This window comes from Myotis lucifugus, unplaced genomic scaffold (genome assembly GCF_000147115.1).
Source record: "Myotis lucifugus unplaced genomic scaffold, Myoluc2.0 scaffold_59, whole genome shotgun sequence".
Classification (NCBI taxonomy): Eukaryota; Metazoa; Chordata; class Mammalia; order Chiroptera; family Vespertilionidae; genus Myotis; species Myotis lucifugus.
The window spans coordinates 6,341,163-6,354,173 of NW_005871107.1; the positions used below are offsets into that span (position 1 = coordinate 6,341,163).

Here is a 13,011-nt window from a genome sequence, read left to right on the forward strand (position 1 = left end):
CTGCTGCTGTAACTGGCCCATTTTCCTTCCAGATTGCCCTCACTTCCTGCTCAGCATTTTGGCTAGCCTGGGAGGTCTGAGCCCTTCACTGCCTTGCCCTTGATGGGCCCTGGCTGCTTCAATTGCTCATGCAAAGTTATCTATGGCAGGGAAGTACCACAATATATCTTCATTTGATAAAAGAAAGTACAGCCCTTCATTGTGCACAAGAAAAGCCTACCTCCCACCCATACCAAATCTTATTCTGCTCCTTATAACTTCAGGGAAAGGGGGAAGGTGGGCATCACTATAGGAAGGAGGGAAACTCATCTTGGTCCAGTGCTTGATGGGGAGAAGGCAGAGGAGAGAGGTATGGTTCCAGGAGGTTGAGTAACAAGCCCCCTGTTCCTCCTACCACCAGCTAAGGCAATCTTTTTTGCTCCAGTTTGTCTTGGTTGGGTGATTTGGAGGCTTTGAGACTACCCGGGGAGCGGCAGGTGCTGAGGTCAGAACTAAGAGTTCACAGCTGAGGAGAATACGGGAATAGAAACTTTCCCAAGGACCTGGTGAGACAGGGAGAGACCTCTCCCCCAATGCATACAGATCGCAACTTGGAGAAGAGAAGAGAAGGGGAGAAGATCTCTGAGCCTGACTATATATTTCAAGAAAACTGAGATGCCTGAAGCGATTGCTTAAACTGTTAATCAGATGAAATCTTAAAAACTGGATTGGACTATATTAAACTCCACTTCCTCCCAGCTCCCCTTCTTTAACCCACTGGTAAAAGGGCTCAAAAGAGAGTGGGGAACAGCTACTAGAGGGGCAAAAGGACACCACCTCCCTCACACATCTGAGGAGTAGCGCGTGAGTAAACCTGTGATCTGACTGTGGTTAAAACAGGTTCTTTCATGTTACTAAAACCTCTTCATAAGAGTCACTTTGTACCATCAGGTACTTAATCTGGCCCCTACATTTGTAAATGATTCTCATTGTAAATGTCACAAAGAACACAGAGTCCTATTAAAGGACAAAGTGAAAATTTTTAGATCTGAAGAGGAAGTCATAAATAATTTACTCTCTCAGATCTAGATTTGCATTTTCTGAGTATGTATGATGACAGTTGTGATTAACAAAAGTAAAAATCATTAAGCCAAAAAAGGGAACTTTGAAGATGAAATTTTGTTTATTCTTAGGGAATTTTGCCAAGTAAGTTCCTAGAACAACTGAATATATATATATAATATATATATATATATATATAATCTAAAATTGAGGAAAATGGGAAATGTATGCACTATGCTCATAGATATTGAATGTGAAAAAGAATAGGAGTGATTAGAGTGTTGGCCTGTGTACTGGAGGGTCTAGGGTTCGGTTCCCAGGCAAGGGCACATACCTTGATTGCAGGTTCAATCCCTGGCCCCAGGTGGGGCGCATGTGGTAGGCAACCTATCGATGTGTCTCTCTTACACCGATGTTTCTTTCTCTGTCTATCCCTTTCCCCCTCCCTTCCACTCTCTCTAAAAATCAATGGGAAAAATATCCTTGAGTGAGGATTAAAAAAAAACAAAACAAAAGAATAGGAGGAAAAATAAAGGTGAAAATATAACAAAAGACAGTGACTTGTCAGTAGAATGACAAAGATCTGAACCAACTGCAAAGGCTCCTTGTGCATCCATGGACCCATCTCAGTCAGGCACTTGCCCACCATGTAATTCTCCTATTTCCTTCTTCACTGGGTAGAAGGACAGAAATGCAGCCAAGCTGACGGTTGTGTAGAGGCTGTTGCTTTCAGAGTTGCAGCACTTAGTGTCTTCACCTGATTTGCTTCTGAGTTGAGGTTTAAGTACCAAGTAGGGAATCTGTTTTCCTCACAGGGCTGCCTTTTGTTGATAATTATCGAACAGCTCCAAAGATGCTAGCAGCTGGTAGCAGCTGGGAGTTTATGCTGAGGGAGCCTCTTTTTTAAAAAAAATATATATTTTATTGATTTTTTACAGAGAGGAAGGGAGAGAGATAGAGAGTCAGAAACATCGATGAGAGAGAAACATCTATCAGCTGCCTCCTGCACACCCCCCACTGGGGATGTACCCACAACCAAGGTACATGCCCTTGGCCGGAATAGAACCTGGGAACTTTCAGTTCACAGGCCGACGCTCTATCCACTGAGCCAAACCGGTTAGGGCGAGGAGCCTCTTATTCACTCCTTACCTTAACCCGCGAATATATTCCTATTACTCCCATTAATACAGATGAGAAATTTGAGGTTTAAAGGGGAGGGAGATGTTGTTCAAGTTCACTAGTTAGGGGCAGAGCTCGAATTTGAACTTGGGTACAGCTTAAAACCTCTAATCTTAGTCAGTGTTGTAATGTATGTTAGATTCGGTAATCTGATCCCCATAAGTAAGTTGCAGTCACATAAATGATGGCATCTGTGAGCAACGGAAGTAACTGCTGGGAGGGGGAGCAGGTGGTGGGGATCCGGGAGGGACTCAGCTCTGCTGTGCTCAGGGTTCTGCTCCACTGAGAGTCCTTCTGAAGCAGCTCATGGGGCGATGGGGCGATGGGGCTTGGCCTCTTGTTGAGGATTTTCTTTTCTCCCCAAAAGAAATTGAGTATCTTCCTCTCCCTCCTTCTGGTCTTTCTCCTCCCTGCCTCCCTCCCCTGCTTCCTCACTTCCTTATTATCTATTGCCCAGCCCCTCACATAATGACTAGCACATGGGGGCTCAAAAATGCTTGCTGAATGGAATCAGTGAAGGAGCATCTTATTCCTGTATATTTGATCCCCGGAAGGTCATGCTATCTATTCCCAGAGGCAGGCACAGGTCAGGGAGCAGAGCCCCGAAAACCTTCCTAAGAGCTGTCACTTCCCGATCAGCCTGTGTCCTAGTCTATTGACTTCACTTATGATAACCTAGAATGATAAGGGATATTTCTTCAGAGGGATGTTTAAAATGACAAATTGCACAGCCATCTGCAGCAAATAGGGCCGATTAAAACAAAAACGGAATATATTACTGCTCATAAAAGCCACCTGCAAACCCCTTCTCCTTATTCATCTTACTAGGGTCTTGCTCATTCACTGTTCTCTGCCTGCCACCCCCGGCCCTTTTAAATTACACAAGTGATACATGCACATATTCTCATAACTAAAAAACTTGGACCTCATTTTTACTCTTTTCCATTGTTAACTGGAATCATAAATGAGCGTGTCTTTTAATTCATGTATTTACTATGCTTTTAGTTACATATTTGCTTGAACCATACAAAACTGCCAATGTGGGATGATTTGTTACCAACAAAATAGCAATGCCATGTGCTTGAACCTAATATATTATAAATACAGAGTTTTGTTATTAATTTATTACATAAGCAGGACCTATGAACCTACAATTCACATTTCTCATTAAATGAAATGTCTTGGTTTTTTCCCTATGGCAGCTCCAGGAGAGCTGTATTATTGCTTTCAACGGCTGTGTTCCATCGTGACTAATATACCACACTATGATGATTGAGCTATTCCTCCATAGGTGGGCTGTCCAGTGGTTTCACCGTTCAAAGCAATGACGCTGTGCACATTTTTATACACATATCTTAGTGCACAAGTGCAACTATTTTTGCAGAAATAATTGTCCAAAAGTAGACTGAGTCTAGTTAAAATGTTTATAGGCAGTAACAAATATTTATTTAAAAAGTTTTTTCCTATTTACACCCCCATCAGCAATGCTTTACAGAACTAGTTTTCCCTGACGTTATCCACTCTGGGTATTACTGACCTTCGTCTGCCAAACGCATGAGTAGTAAGTTATACTGCCTCGTTGTTTCTGGATTTTCCTGATCATAGTGAGATCGAGCCTCTTTTCCTGTTTTGTTGGTCATTCGGATCTCTTCTCTGTGTTTATTTGCTCATTTTAGTAATATGAAGTTTGCCTAATTGACACATAGAAACTCATTATTATACATGTTCAGCCTTTAAGATAGAAGATAGGTTATAAATGCGTTTCTCTTGTTGTGTATATGTTAACTTTATTTACGGTGTGTTTTTTTTTTCTCTATGGAAGCCCTCTTCTTAATGTCTTCTGGGATTGGTGTCTTAACTAGGGAAGGCTTTTTAGCCTAAGACTATAGAAAAAATATTTTAAATATTTTTTCTCATACTTTCATTGTTTTGATTTTAGGTTTGAATCTTCGATATAGAATTGATTTGTGTGTAGTAAGAAACTAATTTTATTTTTTTCTAAATGGAAGGCCAATTATACTTTAACCATTACCGACCAGCCCATACTTTCCCTACTGATTTGAAGTGCTTGTTAAATAAATTCCTTAATATGTAAGGATTTATTTAGGTCTTGTATTTGTTCTATTAATCTGTTGTCTATCTCTGCATCTCCCTCAGTGTTCTAAATATTATTTCATGAGTTACTATCTTACAGAGAGGCCTCCCCATCATTGTACTTTAAGATTTTCTCCTGGACATTTTCATTTGCAGAGGAATTTTAGAACCAGAATGTGAAATTCCATAAAGAATCCAGCTGGGATTTTAATTGGTATTAATTTAGGAGAAAACTGATAGCATCATCATAATCCTCACGTGCCTCAAGGGACACTGTGCTTTATGTGCTTTGTGAAGATGTTTCATAAACATAATTTCACGTACCCCTTGCGGTAACCCTTATCCAATGAGGAAGTTGAGGTTTAGAGAAGTTAATTTCTCCAAGGTCACTTGATTAGTAAACTGCTAAGCCAAAATTTTAATTGCACTTTGACTCCAGAATATTGCTTCTTAACCACTATTGTATAGTTGTCTTTAAAGTGTGAATAATTTAAAGGAACAAGGTATGTTTCATCAAGAAAAAAGCAAAATCTCCTTTCTTGTTGCTCGAGTGTGGAAGCAGATTGCCACGCGTCCCTGGTTTGGAAATGAGGGACTGTGGTCACTAGAACGAGTAAGAGAGCAATAGAAAAACCAGGATAGTCGGATAAAGACATAGGCCTGGTGATTACCAGTGAGGAAATGTTGGCGTGTGTGTGTGTGTGTGTGTGTGTGTGTGTGTGTGTGTGTGATTGGAAGCTCACGGTGGGGAAGGCGGGGCAGGCTCACACAGAAGTCTTGGGAAGGCAGAGTCCGCAGTGTGGATCTTATCTGGGTGTCACGGGACTTGGAGGAGAATGAGGGACATTTGTGTTCCCTGGTTGTTCATCAGCTACCTCCATCCTTAAGCCTGGTTCATGAACAGAAGGCCAGTGATAGCTCACCTTCTTTTCCTCCGTCTAAAGAGCTTCGTTTAACCTTTCTGTCAGAAATGAAGAATTAATTAAACATATCATAGCACATCCATAGGCTGGGCTACCCTGTAAGCATTGAAAATGACGCTACAGAAAATATTTAGTGACAGGGAGGAATGAATGTTCTATGTTAAAAAGCTGACTGTAAAACAAGAAGCCAGGCTGATTTCATTTTGCTTTAGAAAATTCTATATAGATGTCCTACGTACACATGTGCATCAAAAGAAAAGAGCAGCTAATATGACTTTTATCATTTTTCTCAATTTTCTATATTTTCTAGTTTTCTTATAATGAAAGCTATTGTGTTTGCGTAGAGAGGAAAAGACAAGTATTACACACACACACACACACACACACACACACACACACACACCAATTAAGGTATGGACCATGTGGTTTTCTCTCTTAAAGCTAACACAGGTTCTTTTTTTCCCCTTATTGGTCTTAATGACATACTGTAGGAAAGCTTGAGCAGAGGTCTCCAAGTGTGACTTTTGGAGCAGAAGTGTCAGCCTTCCTGGTGCCCTACCCAGACCCACCGAGCCAGGAACAGGGCCGGGCAGCACCCAGCATGTGCGCTTTGGCAAGTCGCCCTCCAGGAGATTCTGACGCTCGCTGAAGTTTGAGAACCATGGGTTTAAAGGACCATATGCACTCATTCTAATGCCAGGTTTCTCAGAATTACAGATAACAAATTCCTGGGTCTATGAAGTTGGTGTGCTCGACCCACCTGCACGGAGCGCCCTTTCCCTGGAGGACCTCACATTCCTCTTGGGGGGCACAGCGGCCCCGGCCCCCCTGTGTGGTCCGGGGCCCCCTGGCTCTCGTACCCAGGTTGGCAGCGACACTCTGCTTCCTCGGTCCACTCGTTCTGTACACACTGGGCAAATTCGCCACAGGCCAGGGGTTTGCAGGGATCTGCTTGAGCAGCTGTAAGAGATGGGGCAGATATTAGTGACAGCGTGGAGGCCCGAGCAGGGGAGCTGGCAGAAGTCAAAGGGAGGGAGCAGTTACATTGGCTCTCACCCCATTTTGAAGTGGTTTGTACAGTAGTGATAACCGACTGGAGGGGAAAGGGAACCACACGTTTCTGTATCTTTGACAAATGAGTTGATAGACACATATTTAGCTGCAAATAGAATTACACACAAACCTTGTGCATCAGCATGGCCTGGAGGCCTTGTTAATACGCAGATTCTAGCCCTCTCCCCCCCCCGCACCCCGAGTTTCTGATGTGTTTTGAAGGAGGCCCCAGCGGTACTGACATCTGGTTTGGAGCACATTTTGACAACCACTGCATAGAAGTTTGAATTTTGATTTGCTAGTTATTTTTTAAAGTAAGTATTTTCTGCAGAGATAAGTGTAAATGTATACATTTAAGATCAGGTGTTCCTTATAAAGTAGTAGTCATTTATGAGGACATTTTGGAGAACTCAGGATAATTTTCTAATTTAAAAAATATCTTTCTCTTAGTCCCTTACTGATCCCTAAACCCCTAATGCCAGAGATTCATTCTTTTAGATTAATTGTTTTTCCTCTATTAAAATTCAAATAGACTTCTAGTCTGTTCTCTTTTTGTCATTAATTGCTCTCTCTAGCCCTATTCTTAATTCTGTAGGGTTGTCTCAGATTGTTTGTAACGTGGATTATAAATTGAGAGAATCTCACGGTATTTAGTCCTGGAAGGCCCGTGGCTCCGGCAGCCCCTCTGTCTGTATGAGCTGGCACACTGAGCTCTCAGGCGGAGAAGCAAATGGCGGGCGGACGGCAGAACCACACTGGGGCTCTGGGCCTGAGACCATTGTTCTTTCTACCCTAGAGGGTTTCCTGTTACACCAGCCATTTATCCTTCAGATTATTCTTTCAATAAACACATGTTACGTGCCAGGAAGGAGCTAGGGGACCGGTAACTGTGTATAAAGTTGTTCTTGCAAGAAGCTTAGGGGAAGGCACAGAGTGCTTATATACAAGAAGCCCAGTACCTCGTCTAGCACAAGAGCCCTACACATGAGCTCCCATTATGTTCGAGAGGAGATCACCATGGGAGGGGATGGTTTGAGCTGAGTAACGTGGATTGTATCTGTATGTGCAAAGGCCACACAAGCATTCTAATTGGACCAGCGGCATGAGCAGAGGCACAGAGGTGAGAGAGCAGCAGACGTGAAGATGGAGCAGGGGAAGCCCAGCGTGGAAAAAGCAGACATGTGGACAGAAGGAAGGGAACTACGACTGGGAAAGTTAGAGCCAAACTCTGGGAGGTGTTGAGTGCTGTGCGTAGGAATGTGGACTTTCTAGGCAGGTGGGAGCCACAGTGGATTTTGGGCGAGGGAAGAGTATGACCAGTATTGTGCTTTAGAAGATCTGTAAACAGAACTTAGAATTTTCAAAATTAGGAGCATTTCAGTGATCATCTGGTCTAGTATTTCCCAAGTGGGAAGATTTTCAGAACTCAAATTCAGCAGGACTTAATAAGTTTTATACTAAAAAGAGGTTTGGTAGCTAAATGGTGTTTTTTTTAATGCAGGGTGAAATAAATATAACAGGTTTCTCTCCTTTTCCTCTGTTCTCTTTTATCCTTTCTCTCCCTCCGACCTCACTCCCTTCTCTTTTTGCTTTTAAATCCCTGGTGGTCATAAATAAGCTAATATCTATTGTGAGTCTTCGATCAGAGAACATAGTTGCTTTGCCAAATTGACTGACCTCAGAAGCTCTTTAAATGGGTTGTTGGGGGACACCTTGTGGGGTGAGAATTTCAAAGACCCTCTTTGTTCACTGTCCTGATCCAGCGCCTCCTTGTGGTGGACGAAGGAAGAGGAAGAGAGATGAGTGAGACCAACCCTAAAGCTGAGGCAGGAGCAGGCCCTGGAGAACACAGTTTTGGGTTCCCCATCAGGTAGATCTGTTAAAAGTCTATGTGAAGCTGTATTTCTCTGCAGGTCCAGGGACCTTTATGGACAACCAGGCCTGGCTAAAGTGAACTGGTTTTCTCTGCCTCACAGCTGGCCATGTTATGGGATCCTTATCACTGTTTGGAAAATAACTCAAATTTATCCTGATAACCCAGATGATTCACACTCAGGGCCTAGTTTAATAAGTAACAGCTGCCAGCAACTTTACCCTCAAGACTTTTGTCTTGAAAACAGAAGCCAGGAGGGAACAATCAGAGCTCTGATCCGCTCCCTGCAGAGGGGAAATACAGTTTACTTATGTGGAAAGCTGACGGAACGCGCGGATTCTGCCCTGCTAAGGACTCATAGGAAATGTGTGATAACCAAATGAGTTTTCTGTTTGAAAAAGGTTCTGTTTCATCATGATTTCCTTCAGCCCAGCCAGGCATGCTCTAGGCAGCAGTAAGCTGAACTAAACACAATAAGGTAAGGCTGAAGAAATGACTATCCAAATTTGGGGGTCGGAGTCAGGTATAGTTTATCAATCACTTGCTTTTCCCAGGATATTTATTCAGGACCAGTCTACAGACAAGAAGTAGGAGACTTAAAATCACACAGCCGAGTTTTTGTTTGGGGTGTACTGTTCCTGGGAATTAAGAGAAGATCCATTTGTTCAACAAATATCCATTTGGCCCTTCAAAATCTTCAGCACTGGGAATTTCAAACAGACGAATTGCTTTCGATTTTTATTTTAGCCACGTGTAAGATTTTACATTTTAGATAAAATTTTAGAGCGAGAAGCTATTTCAGAGACCTGCTCACTTTGCAGATGAGGAAGCTGAATGGGTTGTTGGGGGACACCTTGTGGGGTGAGAATTTCAAAGACCCTCTTTGTTCACTGTCCTGGTCCAGCGCTTCCTTGTGGTGGACAAAGGAAGAGCAAGAGAGACGAGTGAGACCAACCCTAAAGCTGAGGCAGGAGCAGGCCTTGGAAAACACAGTTTTGGGTTTCCCTGCAGGTAAATCAGTGAAGCTGAGTGTTGCCAAGATCATGCCTGTTTGTGCTCAGTCCCTCGACTTCTGCCCCATCCCCTTGGTGACTGTGTGAGGCATTTCTGGGAAGGAAAGAGCCCTAAGGGGGAGCTGGTAGACCACAGCATAGCCTAAAAAGCTAATTGCAATCAATTAGAATCGTAACAGAAGAGACCATTTATAACAATTTGTGAAGCAAAGCATACTGCTTCCACTTTCATACTTTAAACATATTTTCCCTAGGTATGTTAACGATCCTTTTAATGCACATGTCATTCTTTGAGGGATACCTCTAACTTTGGGCTTTAGGCAAAGACTAAGACCTGGATGTGATCTGATTCTGGGGAGGAAGCACCATGAAAGAGAAGAGAGTGATTTTACAATCAATCAAAGTTTAACCAGTAGAAATTTCTTAAGAAAGCTTTCCCAATGTGTCATATCCCAGAGATATTTCTTCTTGGAAAGATGGACACATTCATGTGTAGGCCATACAACTAGTTGCCTCTTCCTTAACACATCCCCAGGAATTTACATTAAAAAAACTAGTCTACACTCCCACTCTTTGCTCTGGATTTGGCCAATATTGACAATGTAAGCATTATGTAGCAACATCCTAAAATGCGCTGTTCTGAACATGGTCTATATCTTGGAAAGAGAAAGGACAAGGAGATGTGAAATCAACAGTCTATGAGAACAATTAGATACCATTTTCTAGAAAAATATTTTCAAGTATAATCAAGTTGTGTATGGATTTGAGGAGGTGAAATCCTCATGATTATTGTATGGACTAGTCTATAATTGCCTTGGCTTCCTGGATTTGCTTAAAACCCCTTCTAATAGATTATTTTTTTTTTGGTGGGCACTATGCAAATATTTCTCTATGAGCCTGTACCACACCCACCAAACACCTAGTATGGTTAGGGGCACCGTCTGGGCTTACTACCATTGCTTGCTGACAAAGTCACTTATTTTTCTGTCCTTAACCCAACTGGGTAGCTTTTCTGCAGATCAAGTTTGACAATCTCTCTGTAGAAGCAGCCCAGGGCATTTGGCCTGAGAGAGTCCAGTGGTGTCAGTAGCTGCTCATTTGCAAGTGATGGGAAAGGTCCAGGTCCATCCTGCATCTAGACGTTTTTTCCTGGCTTCATCTTTAGCTTCCCGTGTGAATTCTGGCTGCAACCAGAGCATTAATGTCATCTATGTCAGGCCTTGTCCCTGATGTGCCCCAGGGATCATGATCCTGAACCTTCACCAGGAACTTCACCAGGAGCACAGTGACAATTATTTATGTAATAGGAAAGGGAAGAACCCCAAGGGGGAATTGGTGGACCACAGCATAGCCTAAAAATACACCCAGTGGATGCCTGAAACCAGAGATAATACTGAAACCCCACATATTCTATGTTTTTCCCTATACATACCTATGATAAAGTTTAATTTGTAAATTAGGCACAGGAAGAGATTAACAACAATAACTAACAATAAAAGAGAGTAATTATAACAACATACTTAAAGTTATGTGAATGTGGTCTCTCTCTAATAACCAGTATGATAATCAAGACAACTACTAAGTGACTAAAGAGTGGGGATACACTGGACAAAGGGATGATTCATGGACAGCTTGAGATCTCATCATGCTACTCAGAAAGGTGTGAAATTTAAAACTTATGCATATTTTATTTCTGAAAATTTCTACTTCATATTTTCAGACTGCAGTTGACTGTGGGTACCTGAAATTGCAGTAAGAGGGACTACTGTATGAACAGTTCACATTTATTGAAGGTCATTCTGTGGTGGGTACTGTGCTGGACACTTTATTTTTTATTATTACTAGAGGCCCGGTGCACAAAAATTCGTGTACTGGAGGTGGGTATCCCTCAGCCTGGCCTGACCCCTCTCACAGTCCGGGAGCCCTCAGGGGATGTCCTACTGATGGCTTAGGCCCACTCCCCCCTGGGAAGTGGGCCTAAGCCGCAGTCTGGCCTCCCTCTGCAGGAGGCAACCACCCGATCAGGGGAAGGTGATGCCCCCATCACACCTCTGCTGCTGCCACTGCCGGCCGCTGTGGATGCCTGAGCCTCGGGCCGGCCCTTGTAATGGCAGCTGCTATCCGAGGCCTGCCTGAGCCTCGGGCATCTGCTACAGCTTTGTCAGGAAGAACATCCGGAAGACGTCTGCTCTAATTAGCATATTACTCTTTTATTAGTATAGATGTTTTAACTGGGAAAAGATTTATGCAGAATAAACTCCAAATATGATAGATTTACACTGAACTTAGAAGGATATTTGTAAAAACAAAGCTGACATCAAATAAATAAATAAATATTTTAAACACATAATTTCGAGGGGAAATATTTTCAGTCTAATCATAGTAATTACATTACTTTGTGTTACGGCCAAAGGTGATCCTGAGTGGGGGGGTGAAAGGATTGAGAAAAGACAGACAAGAGAATGAAAGCTGGGTCTCGGTGGGACGCTGCTCCCTGATGAGGAGACAGCGCCAGCGCCCACAAGCCGTGTCTTTATTTTATAGCAGATGCCACGAGGCAAAGTAGGGGCGTGATCAAGTTGTTTACAGCATTCTCGTGAGTTTCATCCCCACTCAACTACATGCACCCGAACTCTATCACAAGGTACGTGGGGCCACATCTTCGGACCATAGGTTCAAGCTTACAGCTATAGCTGTTGGCTATAATTGTGCTGGGAGGGCTCTGCCCTCCAGCTGGGACTTGCACGTGGCAATGAGAGGACCCTGTCCTTTCATTAGTCCGAGGCTTGAACCTGGCCAAAACACTGTAGCCGCGCCCCACAACTTTGGAAACATCTTTAAATGCTTATTTAAACTAATATCATTTGCAATCACCTGTGTATTTTATGTATAAAATGAATGACCAATTTGACATCAGTAAAAGCAACCTGCAACATTATAAAAGTTTAACCAATATTAATTTCAACTGTTATTTTGCAATTCTTAACTATGACTTAGTTTTGTGCTGAACACTTTAAACAAGTCTTCATGGATATTCACGACAACCCTTCAAAGTCGATATCACTGAAAATTAAAGCCCATTGTAACTAGAAAGTGTAACTCAAGATTATCATCTGTCTGTCTGTTTACAGTGTTTGACTTTGACATCGTTCTAGTGGCTTTTTAATACGGGGTTTTCAGGAGGCAATTCAGGCCTCCAAGGGCTAAAAGGAGGCCAGGGACAGTGAGTCCCACCCCGGCCACTGCCAGCATCTCCACCCTCATTCGTTTTCCTATCAGACTTTCACAAATGCTTCCTTTGAAATGAAGGCTCTCCCAACTAAACAGCAGCTGGGAAGCATTGTCTGCCACCACTCCTTCCTGAGGCAGAATGTTTCTTGTTTCCTTGTGGAAAGCACAGTCTGACACCACAGCGGCTCCACATTTGTTTCTGTTGTTCCTTTGTGACATCAATGCAGATGGCTGGAAACGAGAGAGTTGCATGTGGGCTTGGAAATATTGCATTGCTCTGAGATTTCCAGTGTAAGCACATTTTCTGTATCAGTTTCTCCCTCGAATTTGCTTTTATACTGTCTTTCGTCTGCATTTCACAGGTCCTTAAGAGCATTTCCACTTGGCTGACGGAGGGAGGATGCATGTCCCTCAGCTCTCCATCACGTGATAAAAAAGCATTCAAATGAATGTCCTGCCTACAGGGAACACTTCGAGGCATTTACAGTTACAGTTTAAAAGACTATAGTCCTGGCCATCAAGAAGTTCACAGTTCAGGGCGGCCATAGGTCCCTGATGGTCTAAAAAGGTCTTTCCAGTCTCCTGTTTGCGGTTCCAAGTGCTC

The 13,011-nt window shown here is 42.9% G+C and overlaps 1 protein-coding gene across 1 annotated transcript in view; it reads right to left on the reverse strand.

The window, feature by feature from the left end:
* Window positions 1-13,011, reverse strand: part of IMPG1 (interphotoreceptor matrix proteoglycan 1) — a 116,008-nt gene that overhangs the window by 1,915 nt on the left and 101,082 nt on the right. Inside the window, 2 exon segments of the mRNA XM_023754312.1 lie at window positions 5,998-6,039; window positions 6,041-6,197. Coding sequence (XP_023610080.1) covers window positions 5,998-6,039; window positions 6,041-6,197 — 199 coding nt within the window.